The 19682-nt window shown below is 49.9% G+C and overlaps 5 protein-coding genes across 5 annotated transcripts; 3 read left to right on the top strand and 2 right to left on the bottom strand.

The window, feature by feature from the left end:
• Nucleotides 1-140: 140 nt before the first annotated feature.
• Nucleotides 141-3206, bottom strand: AKAW2_40274S (uncharacterized protein; the record flags this gene model as incomplete). Its single annotated transcript, XM_041688587.1, has 2 exons — nucleotides 141-2567; nucleotides 2616-3206. The coding sequence occupies 2 exons, from the start codon at nucleotides 3204-3206 to the stop codon at nucleotides 141-143; spliced, it is 3018 nt and encodes a 1005-aa protein (XP_041542357.1).
• A 5604-nt stretch (nucleotides 3207-8810) lies between these two features.
• AKAW2_40273A (uncharacterized protein) lies at nucleotides 8811-10193 on the top strand (the record flags this gene model as incomplete). The annotated part of the gene is made up of 1 exon (XM_041688586.1): nucleotides 8811-10193. One exon carries the CDS (start codon nucleotides 8811-8813, stop codon nucleotides 10191-10193), a length of 1383 nt encoding a protein of 460 aa, XP_041542356.1.
• A 634-nt stretch (nucleotides 10194-10827) lies between these two features.
• On the top strand, nucleotides 10828-11622 carry AKAW2_40272A (uncharacterized protein; the record flags this gene model as incomplete). The annotated part of the gene is made up of 1 exon (XM_041688585.1): nucleotides 10828-11622. The coding sequence occupies one exon, from the start codon at nucleotides 10828-10830 to the stop codon at nucleotides 11620-11622; it is 795 nt and encodes a 264-aa protein (XP_041542355.1).
• Nucleotides 11623-12495: 873 nt separating this feature from the next.
• On the bottom strand, nucleotides 12496-13847 carry AKAW2_40271S (uncharacterized protein; the record flags this gene model as incomplete). Its single annotated transcript, XM_041688584.1, has 2 exons — nucleotides 12496-13483; nucleotides 13549-13847. The coding sequence occupies 2 exons, from the start codon at nucleotides 13845-13847 to the stop codon at nucleotides 12496-12498; spliced, it is 1287 nt and encodes a 428-aa protein (XP_041542354.1).
• A 2391-nt stretch (nucleotides 13848-16238) lies between these two features.
• Nucleotides 16239-18180, top strand: CAT2 (carnitine O-acetyltransferase CAT2; the record flags this gene model as incomplete). The annotated part of the gene is made up of 3 exons (XM_041688583.1): nucleotides 16239-16275; nucleotides 16336-17998; nucleotides 18048-18180. The coding sequence occupies 3 exons, from the start codon at nucleotides 16239-16241 to the stop codon at nucleotides 18178-18180; spliced, it is 1833 nt and encodes a 610-aa protein (XP_041542353.1).
• Nucleotides 18181-19682: the final 1502 nt, after the last annotated feature.

Below are 19682 nucleotides of genomic sequence, written 5' to 3'. Positions count from 1 at the left end.
GCAGTATTATCAAGATATGTTTAGTTGAATAGGCCCTCGAGTTCCCGGCTTATCTATTTTGCTTTCCTGTGATATCGCGCTCTCCCGGTTATCTGATAAGCTTTTCATATCCACAGCAGATATGTCAGACAGGCGGTGCACTAACTGGACCTTTCACTGACACAGTCTCCATTGTCCAGATTAGCTCGATGAAGCAACTTGACGACCCCCTCGTGGCCATTTTCTGCAGCCCAGGAGAGAGGAGTTTGATTATCCAAGTCCTTAGACTCTATATCCACCCTTCCAGTGTCGAGAAGCAACTTGACGACCCCCTCGTGGCCAATCTCTGCAGCCCAGGAGAGAGGAGTTTGATTATCCAAGTCCTTAGACTCCACATCCACCCTTCTAGTGTCAAGAAGTAACTGGACAACCCTCTCATGTCCATACCGTGCGGCCCAGGAGAGAGGAGTTCGACCATGTTCAGAATCCTTAGACTCTATATCCACCCTTCCAGTGTCGAGAAGCAACTTGATGACCCCCTCGTGGCCATTTTCTGCAGCCCAGGAGAGAGGAGTACGACCATACTCCGAGTCCTTAGACTCCACATCTATGTCTCCAGTCTCAAGAAGTGTCTCGACAATAGCTGTAAGCCCTAGATAGGACGCCATAAGTGTGTCATTAGAATCGGGAAACTCGTCCCTGGTACGTTTGTAAATTGCAGCCCACTTCTTACATACTACTGACCCTTGTCGACAAAGCATGCGTCCACGTTTCGCGATTGGATGTTTTCTTGAGACAGCAGCTCTGTGAAAGTGAACCGCCCAGAATTGTGCTGCATAGTCCATGAACTCAGGGAGGGTATCAGATATTTGGCTCAAGTACAGTGTGCATATCTCCGCCAGGACATAGTGCGATTTTTCTGGAGACAGGCTGTACTTCCAGCCACCTGTTCCAGTATCACCACCGGCCGGTTTCTTAACTAAGAACTCCCTTGCGGTCTGATGGAAAAGATATACCTTCCGATCTATCACAACCAAGAATAGGCCGCACAGTTCTCTGATCTTGGTCTTTTGTCTTGTCATGGTCGTCTCGGTGTCTTCATTGTCCGGTATTTCCTTTTTGATGTCGTCGATCGATTGCTCCGCTGTCTTGACTGCCAAAGACAAGGTTATCTCTTCCAATGTCAATGGACGCTCCGCCGCAGTTACAATATGGAGTAACTTTCTGGCCGCGCCATGATCTGAACTTCGATCCAACATCTTGGTGTAAGCAGCATCGATATCTTTGGGAATATCATGGACCACGCGGTCCACATCCCCTTTGGTGAGTCCTGGCATTTTTTCGAGGACATTGAAGGTAAGACTGACCCATAAATATGTCCGATTATCAACCGAGGTGAGCTGCTCGATAATAGACTTGCGCTCATTTACTGTCAGGTCAAATTTGTCGCCTAAGTCTCGAACCCTTTCTGTAATGACCAAGTCAATCTCGCTAGAGATCTTCTCGATGTTCTCCTCATTCTCGCCGCTCAAACGAATTGTAGGTAGAGATTTCTCCAGCTTGAAGAAATCGAGCCGGATTTGTTCATATGGGCGACTTGTCATCAGAAATTTTAGGTTGCGCTTGCCAGGGTTGTTAAGGATTAGGCGCTCTATCGCTTGAATCAGAGTCGTCCGGTCATCTTCAAAGCACTCGTCCATGGCATCGAGCAGGATGATTACTTCGCCGGCGTTGACATCTGCAGTCACGTAGAGAAACATATTCCACAGTTCATTGAAGGATTCGACGAGCTGCTTCCCGCTGGTCTCTGACTTATCCAAGAGCGAATCTTGGACAAGATGTGGTTGGGCGAGTAAGAGTTGGCGGAGAATGGAAGCAAGTGCATTTGTGGCTCGCGTTTGATCTTGATAACCGTCTTTGAAGAAGAAGTAACAGACGGTTCTTGTTCCGCTAGGCAAATATTCGTCAGCCAAGTATCTCGTGAGGACTGACTTCCCGCAGCCTGGCTCTGCAGACACCCAGAGAAGTTCAGAGTTCACACTTTCATTCCACCTGGTGAACTGAGGATGATTTGTGAACCATTCACATGTTCCTGGCACACGCTTGCCATTTATATCTTTGCGATCCTTGTATGGGCAGGTATACAACCGCTGGAAGAGATTGACTCGCTTTTTATCCTTCTCAGACACAGTTTGCCATACCTGTATCTGTTGTAGCTTGTCCTGGAGAGCGTTCAGTTGGCTATTGACCTCTATAATACCCGCCGAGGAAATGATGTCCTTAACGCGAGTGTCGTATCGTTCAATATCCCCAAGTATTCCGTCCCACCCGTCGTGCTTTGACAAGTCTTTCAGAAGCTGTCTTGCTGTTGGTTTACCTAGATAGCAAACGGCCCGAGACTGAAATTCAAGGACTTTGGCACATAGATTTATCATGTCACTCTCGAGCGATCTTCTCAGTTCGACACCTAGGCCAGTCTGACGGGGCAGGAAATGTCGTTCGATCACTTGGAGTCGAGGTAACAAGGAGGAGATAGAATCCAAGCCCCGTAGAACGCTCTCATGTTGTTCCATAGCCTGTATAAATAGCTGCTGGAAAGTTAGCAGAGCTGACAGAACATGGATAGAGGGACTTACCAAGAGACCGGCCGTAATACCGGCACATGCTATGGCAGCGGGAGGACTGGCGGCTGCAGCCGCATTGACAATGTCCTTGACGCAAAGAATATTCCGACACACCTTGGTCAATTTTCTCCGCTTGTCATCGTGGGCGATATCGTCTTGGATGGTCCATTTTTTGTCATCAAGCCGCTCAGTCGTCACATTAAGGAAGGTGCGGAGATCAGTCACACGGATGGCGTTCCCATCATTTTCGGACTTCAATCCCAGTCTGGAGTTGAGAATATGAATTGATTCCACCCATATTTTGTCCAGGGTCTCGTCTTTTCTGAGAAGCTGCTGCGCCTCCAGCCAAGGATCGAACACTTTCTCTATGGTGGAGGAGTGGGGAGGGGCACAGTACCCATTGGTTCTTTCTGAGCCTGTCCTAGACCGATCGTCCGCAGTGAGCTTGTCACTTTTTCTGTTAGATCGTCGACGCCACGGCAGGTAATCCCTCCACTTCTTTCTGCTCTTTACCCCGCGGGACATCGTTCTGATCGCTGTCCTGATTGAAGGTAACGAAATGAGCTGTGGGTGACACAACTTGAGTGACGGGCGAGTGTGCATTTATCTTTCATGCCTGATGATTGAGCGGGGCTGAACGACAAGGATGTGCCAGCTTGCTTCTAGCCAGCCACTGCCCGACCTGCCACATGATTGGAAGACCGAGATTTCCGCGACGTCAATCATTGCGGTAGTCCGCAATTGGGCTTTTGTCTTTATACGTGTACGTCCCATCCTAACATAATCGATGGCTATGCGGGAACCGCCCTACCACTATCGAGCGGTTTTGAGGCAGTTAACTATGGATAAATATTTATATCTGTAGTGTTGGGTGTACAGGGTGTGTATTCATACTCTGACCCCTCGCAAATAAAAGCGATATGCAGAACCTCCCTATCTACCTCTCCCTACGTATTCCTTACATACATTGAACCATTACTTTTCTGATGAATTTGGTGTCTCGTCAAGGCCTATGTTAGCCTAGTTGCCTGGTGTTCTGTTCTGCGGCCCCCGTGGAGCGGGGCTTCGAAACCTTTGGGACGCTTCTGCAAAGTCCAGTACAGCCCTGACGGTCCTGTGGTCTTGTTCAGAGTCTTGTGCCTTACCTTCCTTACCTTGTTGCTCTCCTACCATGCCTGAAATGCTGTTCAACGCAGCTCTAGTCTGCCTCCGCAATTGTTGTCGCTGGTCTGAGTTTCGGGCAGTCCACCAGTACGGGGACTACCGTCTCGCGAGCCCCACAGACACACCGGTCATCGTCCTGGAAACCATGTTTTCTTCCAGTACGTTGCCAGCCAAGAGTGACCAGTCCGAAGTTGTGCAAGCAGAAATGCTCGGTTCTATGGGAGCGATCCGTACAGTCTTCGGGTACGGATTGCCGGCAGGAGTTTGTCAATCTGGCGGAGGTGCCCTTCCTCTTGTAGACTGTATTCATTCTTTCTTCCACTCGAATAAAATACTTCTTCCGGACGAAGCCCTTTTCTCGCGAGAGAAGGGCCTGAAAGGGGTGCATTTTCTTCGGGCCTAGCGCTTCCATTGCCAGACGGTCGGCCTCATCGTTTCCGGGGTCGTCGATTTGGCCAAATCCCACTTCATACATGGAGCTGGCGAGATCTACCTCATGCTCAAGGTAACTCAGCTGCGGCTGGAAAGCGGTCCGTGCTCTTTCTTCCTCGGAAACTGAGGCTGCCCCACGAGAGGGAGCGACCTGCAAGAGGGGGACCGTGATGTGGCAAGACAATGCGGCTTGATGGGATCCGTCACACCGAGCGCTCTTCCCCGCCCGAATGATTGGCCGAAGGTAGGGAAGGATGGCAGCGAATTGTGGGCCACTGACAGGCACCGGTGGTTATTCGCCCAGCTTGCATGTAGAGCAGCACCAACCGTGGAGTCGGATGGCAATGCCTCTTCCAAGTTCCAACACCATGCAAGACCGATGAAGTCAGCCCTGCTAGCAGCAGTTGTTTCCGCCCAATGACTTGTCCCTTCAATCACACGCAAGGCGGAAAAACTTTTTGGGTTGACCTTGGAGTGACGGCTTCATTCAGTCCCCCACCGCATTTCTCTGCACTAGTACAGTGCAAGAGCCAGATACGCTTAATCTCCTGCTTCCCCCTATCAATAGACGTTCGAGAGTTTTACTTTGTAGACCAGAATCTTAATCAAGATAGCAAGTCTGGTTTTAACCCTCTTATCAGGTATTAGCCTCAGGGTCTTCCCTTCCTACTACCACCTGGCAGACACTCAGTTAGACTGTATAAAAGGCAGCTTTCATTGGCCGCGGGATCCCCTCCTGCTGAGGGCGGGCCGAAGCGGCCCGGCCAATAAGCTGCGGCTCATCCTGGCACTCACAATACCAAAAATTGCCGCTCCGACACACCAGCTCAGCAACAATCACACCATCACATGTTGAGATAGTTGCTTCAGCTTTTCTTGACACCGAAGCTCGTTGCTAATTAGAAGGCGCAGTTCCGCACGTGGAATATTTTACAGTACGACGTCGGAGAACTCTCATCAAAATCGCGAACAAACCCATATATCGCTAGTTGCAGTGGTGCCAGTCTAGATAGGTGAACGATTGGGACATGTTTGTAGACAAATGTGCGGGAATCCAGGCGAGGTTGTTCGGGTCGTTGCATGATGGGTGTTGCGGTGAGAAAGTACGCGTTTTGGGGTCATGGGATGCCTGACGCGTGAGTGAGCCGAAGCAGGTGGGCCTTATCCGAGATGTTGGAGACTTGGGTCTCCATAAGCACCGAGATTCGCTGCGGTTGACAAAAATTATATCCCCGCAGGCGTGCTCTGCATCCGGAATTCACTGACTCTTTGGTCAGTTGATACGTTACCAGCCGGGCTGGCAATACGGGGCGGCCAAATTCATGCTACGAACAGGGCTCCTTGGGCAAATTGGAGCTGTACAGCAAGATGAACTAGATGAGGCAGAGCACCGAGGTTCAACAGGTATATAGATGAGGAAGGGGACTTGGGGAGCCCTGGGCGAATGCCCCGTGGAGCCAAGCCCTCGATTTAGGCAGGAAAGCCACCTCTTCAGAGGACCATTACTTGTCTCTCCTAGAGGTTCCACGGTGTTTAAGGAGACTAGGTGGATGATTCACCTCACCTGCTGGTTTCTCTCCTATATTCATTGATATTTCTGTACCCAATTCAAGAAAGGTGCGTCTTGCTGCGCCTTGGAACAGCCAACTGAGGAATTGCAGCTGTTCGTCGGCGGATGCAGATAAATAATGAGTATAAAGTCCTGAAGACGATGTATCTTCCTCCGGGCTGGATATAGAATGTCGAGCTCGCTTTGACGGCTGTTCACCGGTCGGTTGTGGTTTCCGCTTGCGTAGTTTCAACCGTTGACTGCTGGTGAAGGGTTCCGGCGGGCTATTATGCGGCGAAATGTTGGCTTTGGTATTATTACATGGTGTTCGCGTATAGCTTTGGCCGTGTAAGCTAACTGATTACAGATTGCTGTCCTGCTTTTCGGCCTCCGTGTTTGAGTCTGAGTGGTAAACAGATGTGTTGTACAGAGTGACCGGGGGGGGAGGGGGGAGGGGTACAGAAAACTGGTCTCTGATCTAATGTAATAAGTATTTTCAAGCTGGGTGTATGGACTGCAACTCTCCAATCATCCACGGTCCGTCGTCGGCGAGGATAACCGGGTTAACTGGAATGTCATTGTATATATTAGACAACGGCCGGCTGTGCTCCGACATGAGCGTGCTGGGTGATGAGGCGATGACTTGAAGGGCGGGCACGTCAGCCAGACTATTCATGGTTTTTGGTTATCCCATAATGTGACTAAATCTGACATGTTACTTTCATGATCCCCTGCATATCGTTCAGGCTTCTCTGGGTGTCGCGTATCAGGTAAAGTGCTGGATGATGGTATAGGAGACTGCCGTGGTGGAAGTTTGGAGCTAAAGAATGTGTATGAGGGTCTTTTGCACTTATATTTACGCAAGCATTTCCAGGCGGCTGTGCTGGGAGTGGATGCTTGGGCAATGGTAAAGTTTGTGGCCTGGCTTTGTCACAATGCTTAAGGACAGAAGACTTGTTATATGGACTGTATGAACGGAGCAAATCAGAAGGCGGATGTTGCTTGTGATGAGGGAATCGTTGTGGGAGGAGCAGATTGTGTAGAATAAGGGATTTGTGTGAGAGGAGGGAAAGCCCATGGCCTTAAGTTTGCAAAGTGAAATGCAGACAACATATTGCAAGAAACGGGGATATCGGGATCTTTGGGCAGGGTTGACTCTGTGAATATTTGGAGCTGGGAGTGAAGGATGGAATGGGACCAGTGCGAAGGAGGGATGTGTAGGCAGGCAGGGATTGGGACACAGGATGTGGTGTGGGAATAGGATTAAGTGATAGGGGAGTTGTGCAGCTGATGAGAAAATTGAATGGTAACACTGCGACCTTCGCGGATTCTTATATGTCCTCTCAGTGAGACGGCCTTGCGCACTGAAGGAATACTGAATTGAAATTCTCTTATCCTAAAGCCTCGTACTCTGTAACTGATGTATCGACCCTCGGTCAGGGAGTACTGGGATTGAGGGCTCCCAGCTAATTGCAGCCAGCATGTTGCGTCCAAGTCTTGTATAGTTGAATCTCTCGACTCTACACACAATAAATACGGTTGGCGCTGCGGCAATTTTGTTACTGGGTGATGGTGAAGGCCAGATCGCACTTTGGAATAGGCATTAATCCTGGTGGGTTGAAGGCATGCGTTGATGGGATAGCATGTAACTCAGGCTAGGTGAACTAGCAACCCTTCCGGCTTGTAGGATTGACGAGAGAGGGTTATTCTGGCAGAACACGGGATATTTCCCCTACCTGGTGACTCGAAGCCTCGTAGATGACAGAGCTATGAAACTAATGCTGGACTCAAATTTCAGCGAGAAATTAAATAATACATGATACCGAGACATTCGAAATCGGCTTCCGCCCCAAACACTCTTTAATTGCTTAGAAACCCCACTTGTAGATCTTTAGCACCTTGGCAGTTATGATGATGTTTGTATGTTACCAGCACTGTATAATTCTGGAACTTTCGATTTCTTAGTGACATAGCAGTACAATACAGGCAACTGGTTAGACGTCAACTAACTGATTCGCATGACTCATCTCCTGCACCACTCCCATCGTTCAGCACTCTTGCAAGTAAGCAGGCTGTTCATATGTTCCTAATGGCTCCCTATTAGAGTAACACCGGTACGAATCTCTCGGTTTCATCGCGGACAGCGATATCAGATACTGCCAGCGTATGCCCAGGATGGTGTTATGCTTGCCCGTGTGTTCCAGGGATTTACTGATGCATCTATATTCGAAGATTTTGTGGAGCAGCTGCTTCATCATTGCGGGAGGTGGCCGGAGCCCAAATCTGTGATTATAATGGACAATGCACCATTTTATCATAGCGAGCACGTGGAACATATGTGCAGCGACGCCGGGGTGAAGTTGCTGTACCTGCCTCCATACTCACCAGACCTCAATCCTATTGAGGAAATGTTTGCAGAGTTATAGGACTTCATTAAGCGTAACTGGAAGGTATTTGAAGAGAACCCTGAGCTCAATTTCGATGCCTATCTAGAGTGATGCATCGACGTTGTCGGTTCCAGAAAGCTGAGTGCAGAGGGGCATTTTCGTCATGCTGGGATTACTCTGGAACACTGCCCTGCCTCTGAGCTTCGACGGGATCCACCAGTGATCCAACACCCCGCTTTTGTGTTGATTCAGGACCTCGATGACTAATCGGGACAACCCTGCGTGTCAAGAAGTCAGAGGTATCATTTCAGATAATATGTAATAGCTACGCCCTGATAAAACCTCTCAGAACTCAACTGTAGCTTAGAATTTGAGCTTATCTGGATAACTAGCAAATGATCTACCATAGGTTTGTCTATAGCGCTTTACGAATATCATGTTGAGAACTGGCCTTGTTGCTCAATATTAATACACAACACTTCCTCTTTTTGCTTTTTATACGTTCTCGAGACCATGATTGGCCCTCTAACCGCGACAGCCTCCCAGTCACACGTGTCAGATGACCTTTGCAACTCCAACCTCAGATCTGTTTCTTGGAATATATAATCCTGCAGTTCTAATGCCTCCTCTATCTTCCGACCAAAGTCTCACCACTTTATTGGATTAACATACAAAATGACCTTCGCGCACCACGATTATACGGTCGCGTGGATCTGCGCCTTGTCGTTGGAACTAGCAGCAGCGAAGGCCATGCTGGACGACGTCCACCCTCCGCTTCCTCAACCAGAATCCGACCACAATGTCTACACACTTGGGAGAGTTGGCAGCCATAATGTAGTGGTGGCCTGTCTGCCTGGCGGCGTTTATGGGACGATATCCGCTACAGGTGTTGTGTCACATATGGTCTCTACCTTCCGGAATATCAGGTTCGGGTTGATGGTGGGTATTGGAGGTGGAGTCCCGAGCCACAGTGCTGATATTCGCCTTGGTGATGTTGTGGTCAGCAAGCCAACTGCCACTTCAAGTGGTGTTATCCAATATGACCACGGCAAGACACTACGCGGCGGTCGATTCCAGCATATCGGGTCGCTTAATAAACCTCCTCAAGTGCTGTTGAAGGCCGTATCTCAATTAGAGAGTGATTATATGACCGGGAAAAGGCTGACCAGCGAAATTTTGGACGGTGTGCTGCACAACTGTGATACGATGGGAGAACAATTTTCGCGACCAAAAGACGACTGGCTATTCCCAGCAACATACAATCATGAGGGTAGCGAACACGACTGTTCGGCGTGTGATCAGGCCCAGTTAGTTAACCGTCCGAAGCGGAGGACTGATGACCCTTGTATTTATTATGGCTTGATTGCTTCCGGAGATCAGGTCATGAAAGATGCCAAGACTCGCGATTCCATTGCTCGGGATCTAGACATACTCTGTTTTGAAATGGAGGCTGCTGGGCTCATGGACGAACTCCCATCACTAGCCATTCGTGGCATTTGTGACTACTGTGATTCACACAAGAATAAACAGTGGCAAAGATATGCTGCGCTTGCGGCTGCTTCGTACGCTAAGGCTCTTCTGTCGGTTATTCCTACTTATTGCCGCAAAGAATCACGTGATCCGAGGCAGCCGATTTGGATGGTCCCCTTCCGGAGGAATGCATGGTTCGCAGGTCGGGAAGACGAAATCACCAGAATCGAAGGATTGTTTACGCAACAGAACGGACCTAGCAAGATTGCTATCTGTGGACTAGGCGGCGTTGGAAAGACGCAGATCGCACTTGAACTGGCTTACCGCATGCGAAAGCGAGACCCTAATTGCTCGATTTGCTGGATTACATGTACCAGCTACGAGAGCGTGGAACAAGCCTATATGGACATCGCCTTAAAGCTGGAAATGACCGCTATAAAGCCGGCAGAGGTGAAAGAAAAGGTCAAAGCTTATCTTAGCCTGGAGAGTGCCGGGAAGTGGCTTGTTATCTTTGATAATGCAGATGACATGGGAATGTGGAGCACAAACAATACTACTGATATTAGTATTAACAGACTTTCTTCCTGAAAGTGAGCAGGGCCATATTCTCTTCACCACGCGCAGCCGTAAGGTAGCTGTGAAACTAGCGTCTTCCCATGTGATTACAGTCACTGAGCCGAACACAGAAATTTCTATTCAAATTTTAAAGAACTCACTGGTTGAGAAGACGTTGCTTAATGATCGTATTACAGCTCTGAGTCTTCTTGAGCAGCTGGCTTTTCTCCCTCTGGCAATCACCCAGGCGGCAGCGTATATCAATGAAAACAGCATTGGCCTCTCTGACTATCTTCAGCTTCTACGGGATCAGGAGCCGCATGTGATTGAACTGCTGAGTGAAAATTTTGGGGATGAAATGCGCTACAAAGACATCCAGAATCCTGTTGCTCTGACCTGGTTTATCTCCTTTCAGCAAATTCAACAGTCAAATAAATTAGCGGCGGACTATCTGTCATTCTTTGCCTGCATAAATCCTCGTGACATTCCACAGTCCTTACTTCCCCAGCCGATCTCAAATAAGAATAAAACCGATGCTCTTGGTCTTCTCAAGGCCTTCTCCTTTATTAGTGAGGGGAGTGGGGACAGTTCTTTAAATCTACACCGACTAGTCCATCTTGCGACTCGGAACTGGATGAGAAAGAACCAACAGCTCAGCCTGCAAATAATGAAAACTGCTGACCGACTGAGTGAAGTCTTCCCTAATAATGACCATGCGAATCGGCAGGCGTGGCGGGAATATTTGCCGCATGCTCTTTCACTAATAGCAGAAGATGGGTTTCAGAAGGAGCAAGAGAAATACATTGATTTGATCCGAAATGTTTGTAGTTGTCTTTCTAGTGACGGACGATGGAAAGAAGCAGAAGAGCTGGAAGTACAAGTGTTAGACCTACGCAAGCGAGTGCTAGGGCCCGAGCATCCTGACACTCTTACCAGCATGGCCAATCTGGCATCTGTCTACTGGGATCAGGAAAGATGGAAGGAAGCAGAAGTACTGGAAGCACAAGTATTAGAGCTGCATAAGCAAGTGCTAGGGCCCGAGCATCCTGATACTCTTACCAGCCTGGCCAATCTGGCATCCACCTACTGGGATCAGGGACGATGGAAGGAAGCGGAAGAGCTGGAAGTGCAAGTTTTAGAGTTGCGCAAACGGGTGTTAGGGCCCGAGCACCCTGAAACTCTTACTAGCATGGCTAATCTAGCCTTTACATGGAAAGGCCAGGGAAAAGTTAAGAAAGCCCTTGCTCTGATAAAGCAGTGTGCAGAGCTCCGCCGCAACCTGCTGGGTCCAAATCACCCAGATACCATATCCTCTTCTGATACTTTCAGTCACTGGGAATCCGCGGTAGACTCCCTGACATGGTATAGTCGACAAAACATACTTGCCTTTTCTTTACTTGCCTTTCCTTGTCTCTACTTTTTTTCGAAGACCCTTCTTGAAAGGAGGGTCTGTGATAGCTGATTTATATAGAAAATGTCTTCCATAATATAATACATAGTGGTCGAACATTCCAGCAGAGTCATTACCCTCAGTAATCGGATACGTTATAGAATGACTTATGACGTCATGCTGAGAGACGAATGATAACCTACCACTGTTCATTATGTCTCAGCTCTGTAATATACTTACCATTATCGGTTAGCGTGAGGGCTTTAGTCTTGGCAGTGGGGCGTTAAGAAAAGAGAACAGTAACACAGGCGGAAGGCGATTCTGAATCTTACAGTAGAAATTCCACTTGTAGATCTTTAGCACCTTGGCAGTTATGATGATGTTTTGTATGCTACCAGTTCTAAAACTTTCAATTTCTGTAGTGACCTAGCAGTACAATACAGGCAACTGGTTAGTTAACGTTAATTAACATTAATGTAACTCCCGCCCGCGCCGGCTACCCAGTACACCGCCCTAGAAAGCCCAACACGTTCCTACATGCAACCACTCTTTTTATAGCAATGAGTAGTACAATGATTCTAGGGCGGTGTACTGGGTGGCTGATGCGGCCGGGAGTTACGTTATCCTTTACGTCTTACTCAATGGATTGGACGTTACACTGTGAAGGCCATGAGTTCCCATTTCTGAGTGCAATTTCCATAAGAAGCCACCCGCGCTGATAGAAGGGGGCAGAGAGCCTTATAATCGCATGTCGACAAGAAGATAAAAGTTAGTGTTCGAATTCGGCTCCAGCCTCGTGGAATAACTCTTGTGTTACAGTGAAGCATGGCAAGATCCTTGCCACACTATATAAAGCGGACCAGATCCTAGCCTGGTGCGCATACTATTATACATCTACCATATCATACACAAGTCAAACATTCAAACATCCAAGATCACGGATCATTAGAAGGTCTTCCGTGTAAAAGCCATATAAGCCTTCCAAGGGAGCTTCCAATCCGACCGGAGAAGTTCAGGCTGGAAGATATCGAAATCGTGACTCTCTAGTCTATCCAGCCACAGCCGCGTTCCAACGGCTGGCATAAATACACCAAATGCACGATTGACCTCCTGTAGTGGGGTCTCGTTCTGGGATGGGAAATCATACTGATGATCCTCTTCATGGCCGTGCTCAAACTCATGCCCTGCATCCTGCCCAGCACGAATATTGCTCAACATCTGCTGCACGGTAATCAGGTGATCGCTGGCCCGAGTGGCAACCGTGAAAACAGCATCCCGTAATCCGGGCGCCTCACTGCCCAGGCGGAACACCTCTTCTTCTTTTACCCCAGCCTGCGCCATTACATCCAATGGCAGCATTACGGCTCCCTGCTTTGCTCCTCCGGCCATTGTCGTACCAGCCTGGTCAGGACGCTGAGTCGATGCGCCCGGGAATGCCACCAGTGGCAAACCACGGAGTACAGCTGTGATACCGGCTGCCTTTCCAATATGCGATGCTACATGGTCCGCCGTTACGGATGTCATGGGCAGTGCTGAGAGCGTCAAGTAGAGCAAGGTCGAGTAGGTGCTTTCCGCATAGGATTCGAGGGCAGCGATATCAGGGTACGGGTCGTTGGTAAGAGTCTGCTCGCGGGCATTGATCATTCTATTCAGCCAGCCTTTGCTAATTCGCGCCCGACCTTGCGTTCGTTCAGTGAGGTCTGAGATGGCGGAGGCGAGGAGAATGGCAATAGGTTCTTTCGGGGGGGAACCGGATAGTGTTTTGGCCATTGCATCGCGCCAGAATTGAAGGCGCATAAGCCCGATCGTGTGGGATGAGGTGGTATCCGGGATTAGGGAAAGAGAGACATTAAGAGCTCGAAGAGCGATGTAAAAGGTTTGCGCCGTTCGGGGGATGAAGGTACTGAGGGTATAGGAGGGACGGTCATATTGTCTGGCATGAACATAGACTGTATTAGATAGGCCGCCAGCCAAGATGGGTGATTGAAAAGACTTTACAGAAGAAGATTCGAGCAGTATTTCAGTGCTGCTTGCACTTCAGCTTCACTTGCTCCGGCCACTGGGGCGGCGACAGCGCGAGATTGGCTGAAACGGCGTTCTTGCGATCGCTGGACCGTCTGACGGGATATGCTGCATCGAAATAGCGATTGCTGGGTTATGCGGCTCGACCGGATGACGTTCTTGGACAGAGACATTTTGGAACAAGAACTCTCACTAGTGGCCGGGATAATTATCAGTATGATTAGTATTCCCGCAATGAGCACTGGTTTCTTCCCCAAAGCGGTGGATGCCGGCATTACCTCGCTCCTGTCACGTGCTTGACAGGACCGTTTGAGACTGGGCCGAGTCGTTTCGATATCTTCAGTAAGGGATCGGGCAAATGTCACTTATTGATGTTGATTGCCGGTCAAGTGAGTATACAGTCTGATTGAAACATTGTATCAAGATTATCGAAAGAAGATCTGTTTAACAATAACCAAAGGTCTGAGTCCGTACAGCATCATGTAGAGCATCCTATTTAGAATGCGGTATGCAGAGCGGTGAAAGCACTTCTACTACATACATAGTATCACATACATGATATCATAACAATAACTTCTCAAAGGACCAAACTTCTGTATCTTTCAAGACCACATGAGGCATTTAGCTTCACAGCAGAGAGACTGCTCTGCGTTATCCACCGGGCTTATGTGTGCCAGTGACGCAACGGCGTAAAACAATTCTGCCAGTCATGGGACTGTTGTCTCAAGTAGAGATGCCGATGGAAGGGTCAGTTAGTAGTCCGGTCTGTTCTTGTTCTGGTGACCCAGTGCCCCCGACCGAGGGAATCACCTCCTCTCTACGTCCAGCAACTCCCCCCGCATTTCACTCTCCTTGCGGCTGGACCATCGATTGCCCCGGCTAGCTGCGGCGTTGTATAATAGCGTGTCTCCGAAGATGACAGTTGACTAAGTTCCAGTTAAGCTTCCGACTAGATTTCCCTGCCATAGAACATTCACAGGAACTGGGTTTCGAAACTGCCCGGTAGGTTGTTGCCGCTGTTCCTCGAACGGACCGAGGCTGGCTGGCGGCGAGTCCGGGGCAATTCATAATCTTACTAGTCTGTACCGCCCGGATTGAATGTGTTCCCATACCGCTAGTAATTTTGATACTGTAAACAAAACATCCATCCATTCACCCTTTGGGTGACGGCGAATCAACCTGAGGTGGCTGTTAGTTAGCTGTTAGACCACCCCGACTTACCGCTGATGTTGCATGTGCATTCATGGCTTCTGTGCTCAAGTGGATTTTTGCAGAGCTCTCTCAAACACCTCGGTGCTTTTCAACTACCGGATTAGCTTCGAGAAAGAGCACTTCAACTCTACAGGAAATGGCCACTACTACCCTATTTACATCGGTGACATCTCCGCCCTCTTAAGTATCAGGTCATCGGGGAAATAGAATTTGGATCCTCGTCTACCGCTTGGCTAGCTCAGGATTCATCTCCAGTCTGTTCTTCCTGCTCCATACAACCGACCTGCGGACCGATGCTGAGTGATATGCAAATTTCATCATTATGTGACTCTCAAGGTCTATACCCGCGATGAACCTCATACTCAGAAAACCAAAATACATCATCACAGAAGTCAAGCCAATCTATTCCATCCCGGATACGGCTTGGTACGAACAACACTCGATACTCTGTTACTCGACCCGTGTGGATGGTCTTTGGGGTCATCCGCCGTTGGATCTATTGTAACGGGGAAAGCGAAGCAACGAGTTCTTTACTGAAAGGTATGTTCTAAAACGATTGGCATCAGACTGAACAAACCCTGTAGGATAGTGAATGCAAGACATCACCATCTCGCATACCGGAGAATTTGAACCGTCGGAGAATTCCCTCGAAAAGAACAACAAAAACGCTTTCTTACATCTCATGGGAGGGGCAATTCAGTGGCGATCAGAGGATAGAAAGACGGCAACGGAGCTGTTGCGAGATACGTGGCTAAAGGAAGAGACAATATAGCTTAGAGAATGCTGTTGTAGCAGCAAATAATGCTTGCAGCTGTACAGCTCTAATTGAATTATTGAAACCGTTCGGTACCCCATGGGGTCGGTGCCAGACCCAAAGCATCAAGACTTAAGAGGCATTATTGTGATGGCTCGAAATTGGGGCAACTCCGTCCCCACCGGCCCAAAGTAAGTTCCTCGGCGATCCGGTTGACCACATTTGCCATATTACCGTCACATACGCGGCATCCCCACCAGTCAGCGGAGCCAACGGGAAAGATCCACCTCAGCCATGACAATACGTGACCATCCAGCAGTCGGCTGATCCTGGCTTCCATCCAGCCGAGGTATCTTTCCTTCTCTTGATCTTCAACTCGCTCCCTTATCTCATGTGGCCTTTCTCCCTGCTACTTTTTTAGCTCACGCTCCTCTCCTCTGCTTTATACCCTTTGCTTAGCCATCTCTAACTCTTCTTCTCTTTCTCATCTTTCCCCCCATCCTTTCACAACCGCGAGGCATGTTCGCGGCTTCGAGCAGAACCCGTCTCTCCACTCTCCCCCGGACCCGTCTCTCCCCCGCCAACTCGCTCCTCGCCAGATCTGCCGTCGTAAGCCTGTCCTCATACCACCAGAATTCGCGAAAAAAAAAAAAAAAAAAAAAATCGGCTAATTGTGATATCTACCGCTTAGACACCCATAATGGCACCCCGTCGCAAAGCATCTTCGGTCCCTGAGGGTAAGCAATCACATGCGAATCCGATTCGAGACCCGCTATTGACACGTTGTGGATGGATAGGCTACAAAGAAGATCTCTCCAGAGGCAATATGCTCAGATTCGAAGACTCCCTCCCCCGCCTGCCGGTACCCTCTCTGGAAGAAACGGGCCGTCGCTACCTCAAGTCCGTCCACGCGCTGGTCTCCGAGGCCGAATATGAGCGCACCAAGAAGGCCGTCGACGCCTTTGTTCGCCCGGGTGGTGAGGGTGAGCCCCTGCAGGAAAGGTTGCTCGCCCGCGCCGCCGACCCCAAGGTGAAGAACTGGCTTCTTGAATGGTGGAATCACGCCGCATACCTGGGCTACCGGGACCCTGTCATCCCCTACGTTTCGTACTTCTACTCCTACCGCGACGATCGCGCCCGGCGGGACCCCGCCAAGCGCGCCGCCTCGGTTGCTACCGCCGCTCTGGAATTCAAGCGCCAGGTCGACGATGGCTCCTTGGAGCCTGAATACATGCGCGGCCAGCCCATGGCTATGAGCACCTACCAGTACATGTTCAACTGCTGCCGTATCCCTGGTGACCGTGTCGATTACCCCCAGAAATTCCCGGCTCAGGACAACGAGCACATTGTGGTCGTGCGCAAGAACCAATTTTTCAAGGTGCCTTTGACCGTCAACGGCAAGCGCCTGAACAACTCTGAGCTGCAGCGCCAGTTTGAGCGCATCTACGAGGTTGCCCAGCCCGCTCCGGCGGTCGGCGTCTTGACCGTCGCTAACCGTGACCTGTGGGCCGACGCACGGAAGAAGCTGCTGGCTGCGCACCCGGCCAATGAGCAGGCATTGCGGGACATCGAGTCCAGCGGGTTCCTTGTCTGTCTGGACAATGCCACTCCCGTTACGCTAGAGGAGCGTGCTCATCAGTACTGGCACGGTGATGGTACCAACCGCTGGTTCGACAAGCCGCTGCAGTTCATCATCAATGACAATGGCACCGCTGGGTTCATGGGCGAGCACAGCATGATGGACGGCAGCCCCACCCACCGCCTGAACGACCACTTGAACAACCTCATCTTCAACCACAAGATCGACCTCTCCGAGCAGCCCGTGCGGTCTGACCTGCCCGACCCTCGTCCCATCACCTTCCACCTGGACGGCCCGGTACTGGAGGCCATTGATGCTGCCAACAAGGAGCACCGCCAGCAGATCTCGTCGCACGAGCTCCGCGTCCAGGCCTACCAGGGCTACGGCAAGGGTCTCATCAAGAAATTCAAGTGCAGTCCGGATGCGTACGTGCAGATGATCATCCAGCTCGCTTATTTCAAGATGTACGGCAAGAACCGCCCGACGTACGAGTCTGCCTCGACCCGCAAGTTCCAGGAGGGCCGCACAGAGACCATCCGCACGGTGTCGGATGAGAGCGTTGCTTTCTGCAAGGCCATCAGCGACCCTGCCGTCCCCCGCGAGGAGGCTGTCCGTCTACTCCGCTCCGCACTGGCCGCCCACACGAAGTACACGGCGGAAGCCAGCGATGGCCGTGGTGTGGACCGCCACCTGTTCGGTCTGAAGAAGCTGCTGCGTGAGGGTGAGAAACTGCCTGCTCTCTATGAAGACCCCGCATTTGCGTACAGTAGCTCGTGGTACCTATCAACCAGCCAGCTGAGCTCGGAGTTCTTCAACGGCTACGGATGGAGTCAAGTGATTGACGACGGATTCGGCATCGCTTATATGATTAACGAGAACAGGTAAGCTCCCCTACCCACAAGTATTGATCGTTGCTGACTAGTGGTTTAGCTTGAACTTCAACATTGTGTGCAAGCGCCTTGGCGCAGAGCGCATGAGCTACTATTTGAACGAGGCGGCATCTGATATGAGAGACATGCTGATGCCCGACTTGGCTGCCCAGAGCGAGAAGGCCAAGATGTAAGATAGATAGATACCTATATACCAGCGATACACTTTATTTCAGACCACAATTGAGGATATACACGTTCATAAAGAGCAGATAGATAAATTATAAAACACATGTCCAAAGCATCTGAAACAACACAGTAATATATTTCCGCAACAGCCGATAGAATGATTCAGAAATCATAACATTTTAGCTCGGAGATATTTCCTTGGCATACCAGTATATCAATCCCTCCCTTCTCGTCACCTTTTTACCGTATCTACGAACCGAATGGATCTATAATGTCTCATTAATCTTGCATGTGATTCTGTGCTCTGACAGTGTTATGATATGTTGAGGCGCAAAATTACTAGCAAAGCAACGAAACAACGAAAAAGCAAGCGAACGAACGCGAATCGCAGCACAAGAGTTAGCTTAATTCGTAGCTATTTAGGTGCTCTAGCAAAACAAAGCAAGAGGTCGTTTGTGGGCGGCGTGAGCGCCAGGCACATGACTACGCCTACTCCAGCAGTTGCCTCGACACGGCCCCCTAGGTGAAGGAACATGCAGAGAGGCGTTAAATAAAGCTGTAAGTATTTCCTAGATAGGCAATCTTCCGCATATTATGCATCTTATCCAGAATGCTGAGGGGGGTAAGCCAATGGGGCCATCCCTAGGAGGCTACGGAAGGCACGAAACTTCTCCCTATCCAGCGGTTTGGTAAGGCCGTCTGCAGGGTTGCAAACGCCTGCAACGTGTTGGATTGATATGACGTCCGATTTTATGAGGTCTGCCATGAATAAGTAGCGGTTATCTAGCCATCTGGTGGATCGGGTGTAGGTGCCGTGGTTAAGGATTCATAGCAAATTGGCAGCGTCGCTGAACACGGGTATCTTGCTGTTATCCGATATCTTGAGGTTAAATACCTGCGCCAACTTCTTGACATACAGGGCATCCTTGGCGGCGGCATCGTACGCGCAGTATTTTGCAACGGTAGAGGAGGGTGCAACAACGCTCTGTTTGTTGGATGACCAGGTGATGGGGCCGCCAGCGTGATCCCGTAGGAGGTAGTCTCGCGTAGATGTCTGTACACGGCTTTCAACGCCTTTGCATCCGCCGTGGTTGGGGCGTGCATGCGCCTCTGAAGGCGAAATGTTGCATGACGTAGATCGAGTTTCGTTTTGATGGTTAACCAATTCAATCCGCCTACAAGGCTCTGATATTCATTGACATCAACCCCTTCGGTCGACATCGAAGTGCGATCTGCCTTTGCGTAGTGCGTTGTGACCGCCTTGGAGCGGTGGTGGCGGAGGAGGTGTTCGTAGCAGGTGGATAAGATCTGCGCAGGGAGATCCTTAGCGAGGTCCTTAGAGGTATCAATCTTTGCAATTGCTTCATGCAGAAGCGTGTTTTCAAAATTGATCGAAGTGCCCGTCTCCGGCATGATCGGACCCTTAGGGGTAGGCGCGGCAGCTGCTCTACCAGGATCTTCGCGGTCATCTCTGTACGTACAATCCTCATAGAAAGTCACGTCCCTC

This window comes from Aspergillus luchuensis, chromosome 4, assembly GCF_016861625.1.
Source record: "Aspergillus luchuensis IFO 4308 DNA, chromosome 4, nearly complete sequence".
NCBI lineage: Eukaryota > Fungi > Ascomycota > Eurotiomycetes > Eurotiales > Aspergillaceae > Aspergillus > Aspergillus luchuensis.
This window is presented reverse-complemented; position numbering and strand designations above follow the sequence as displayed.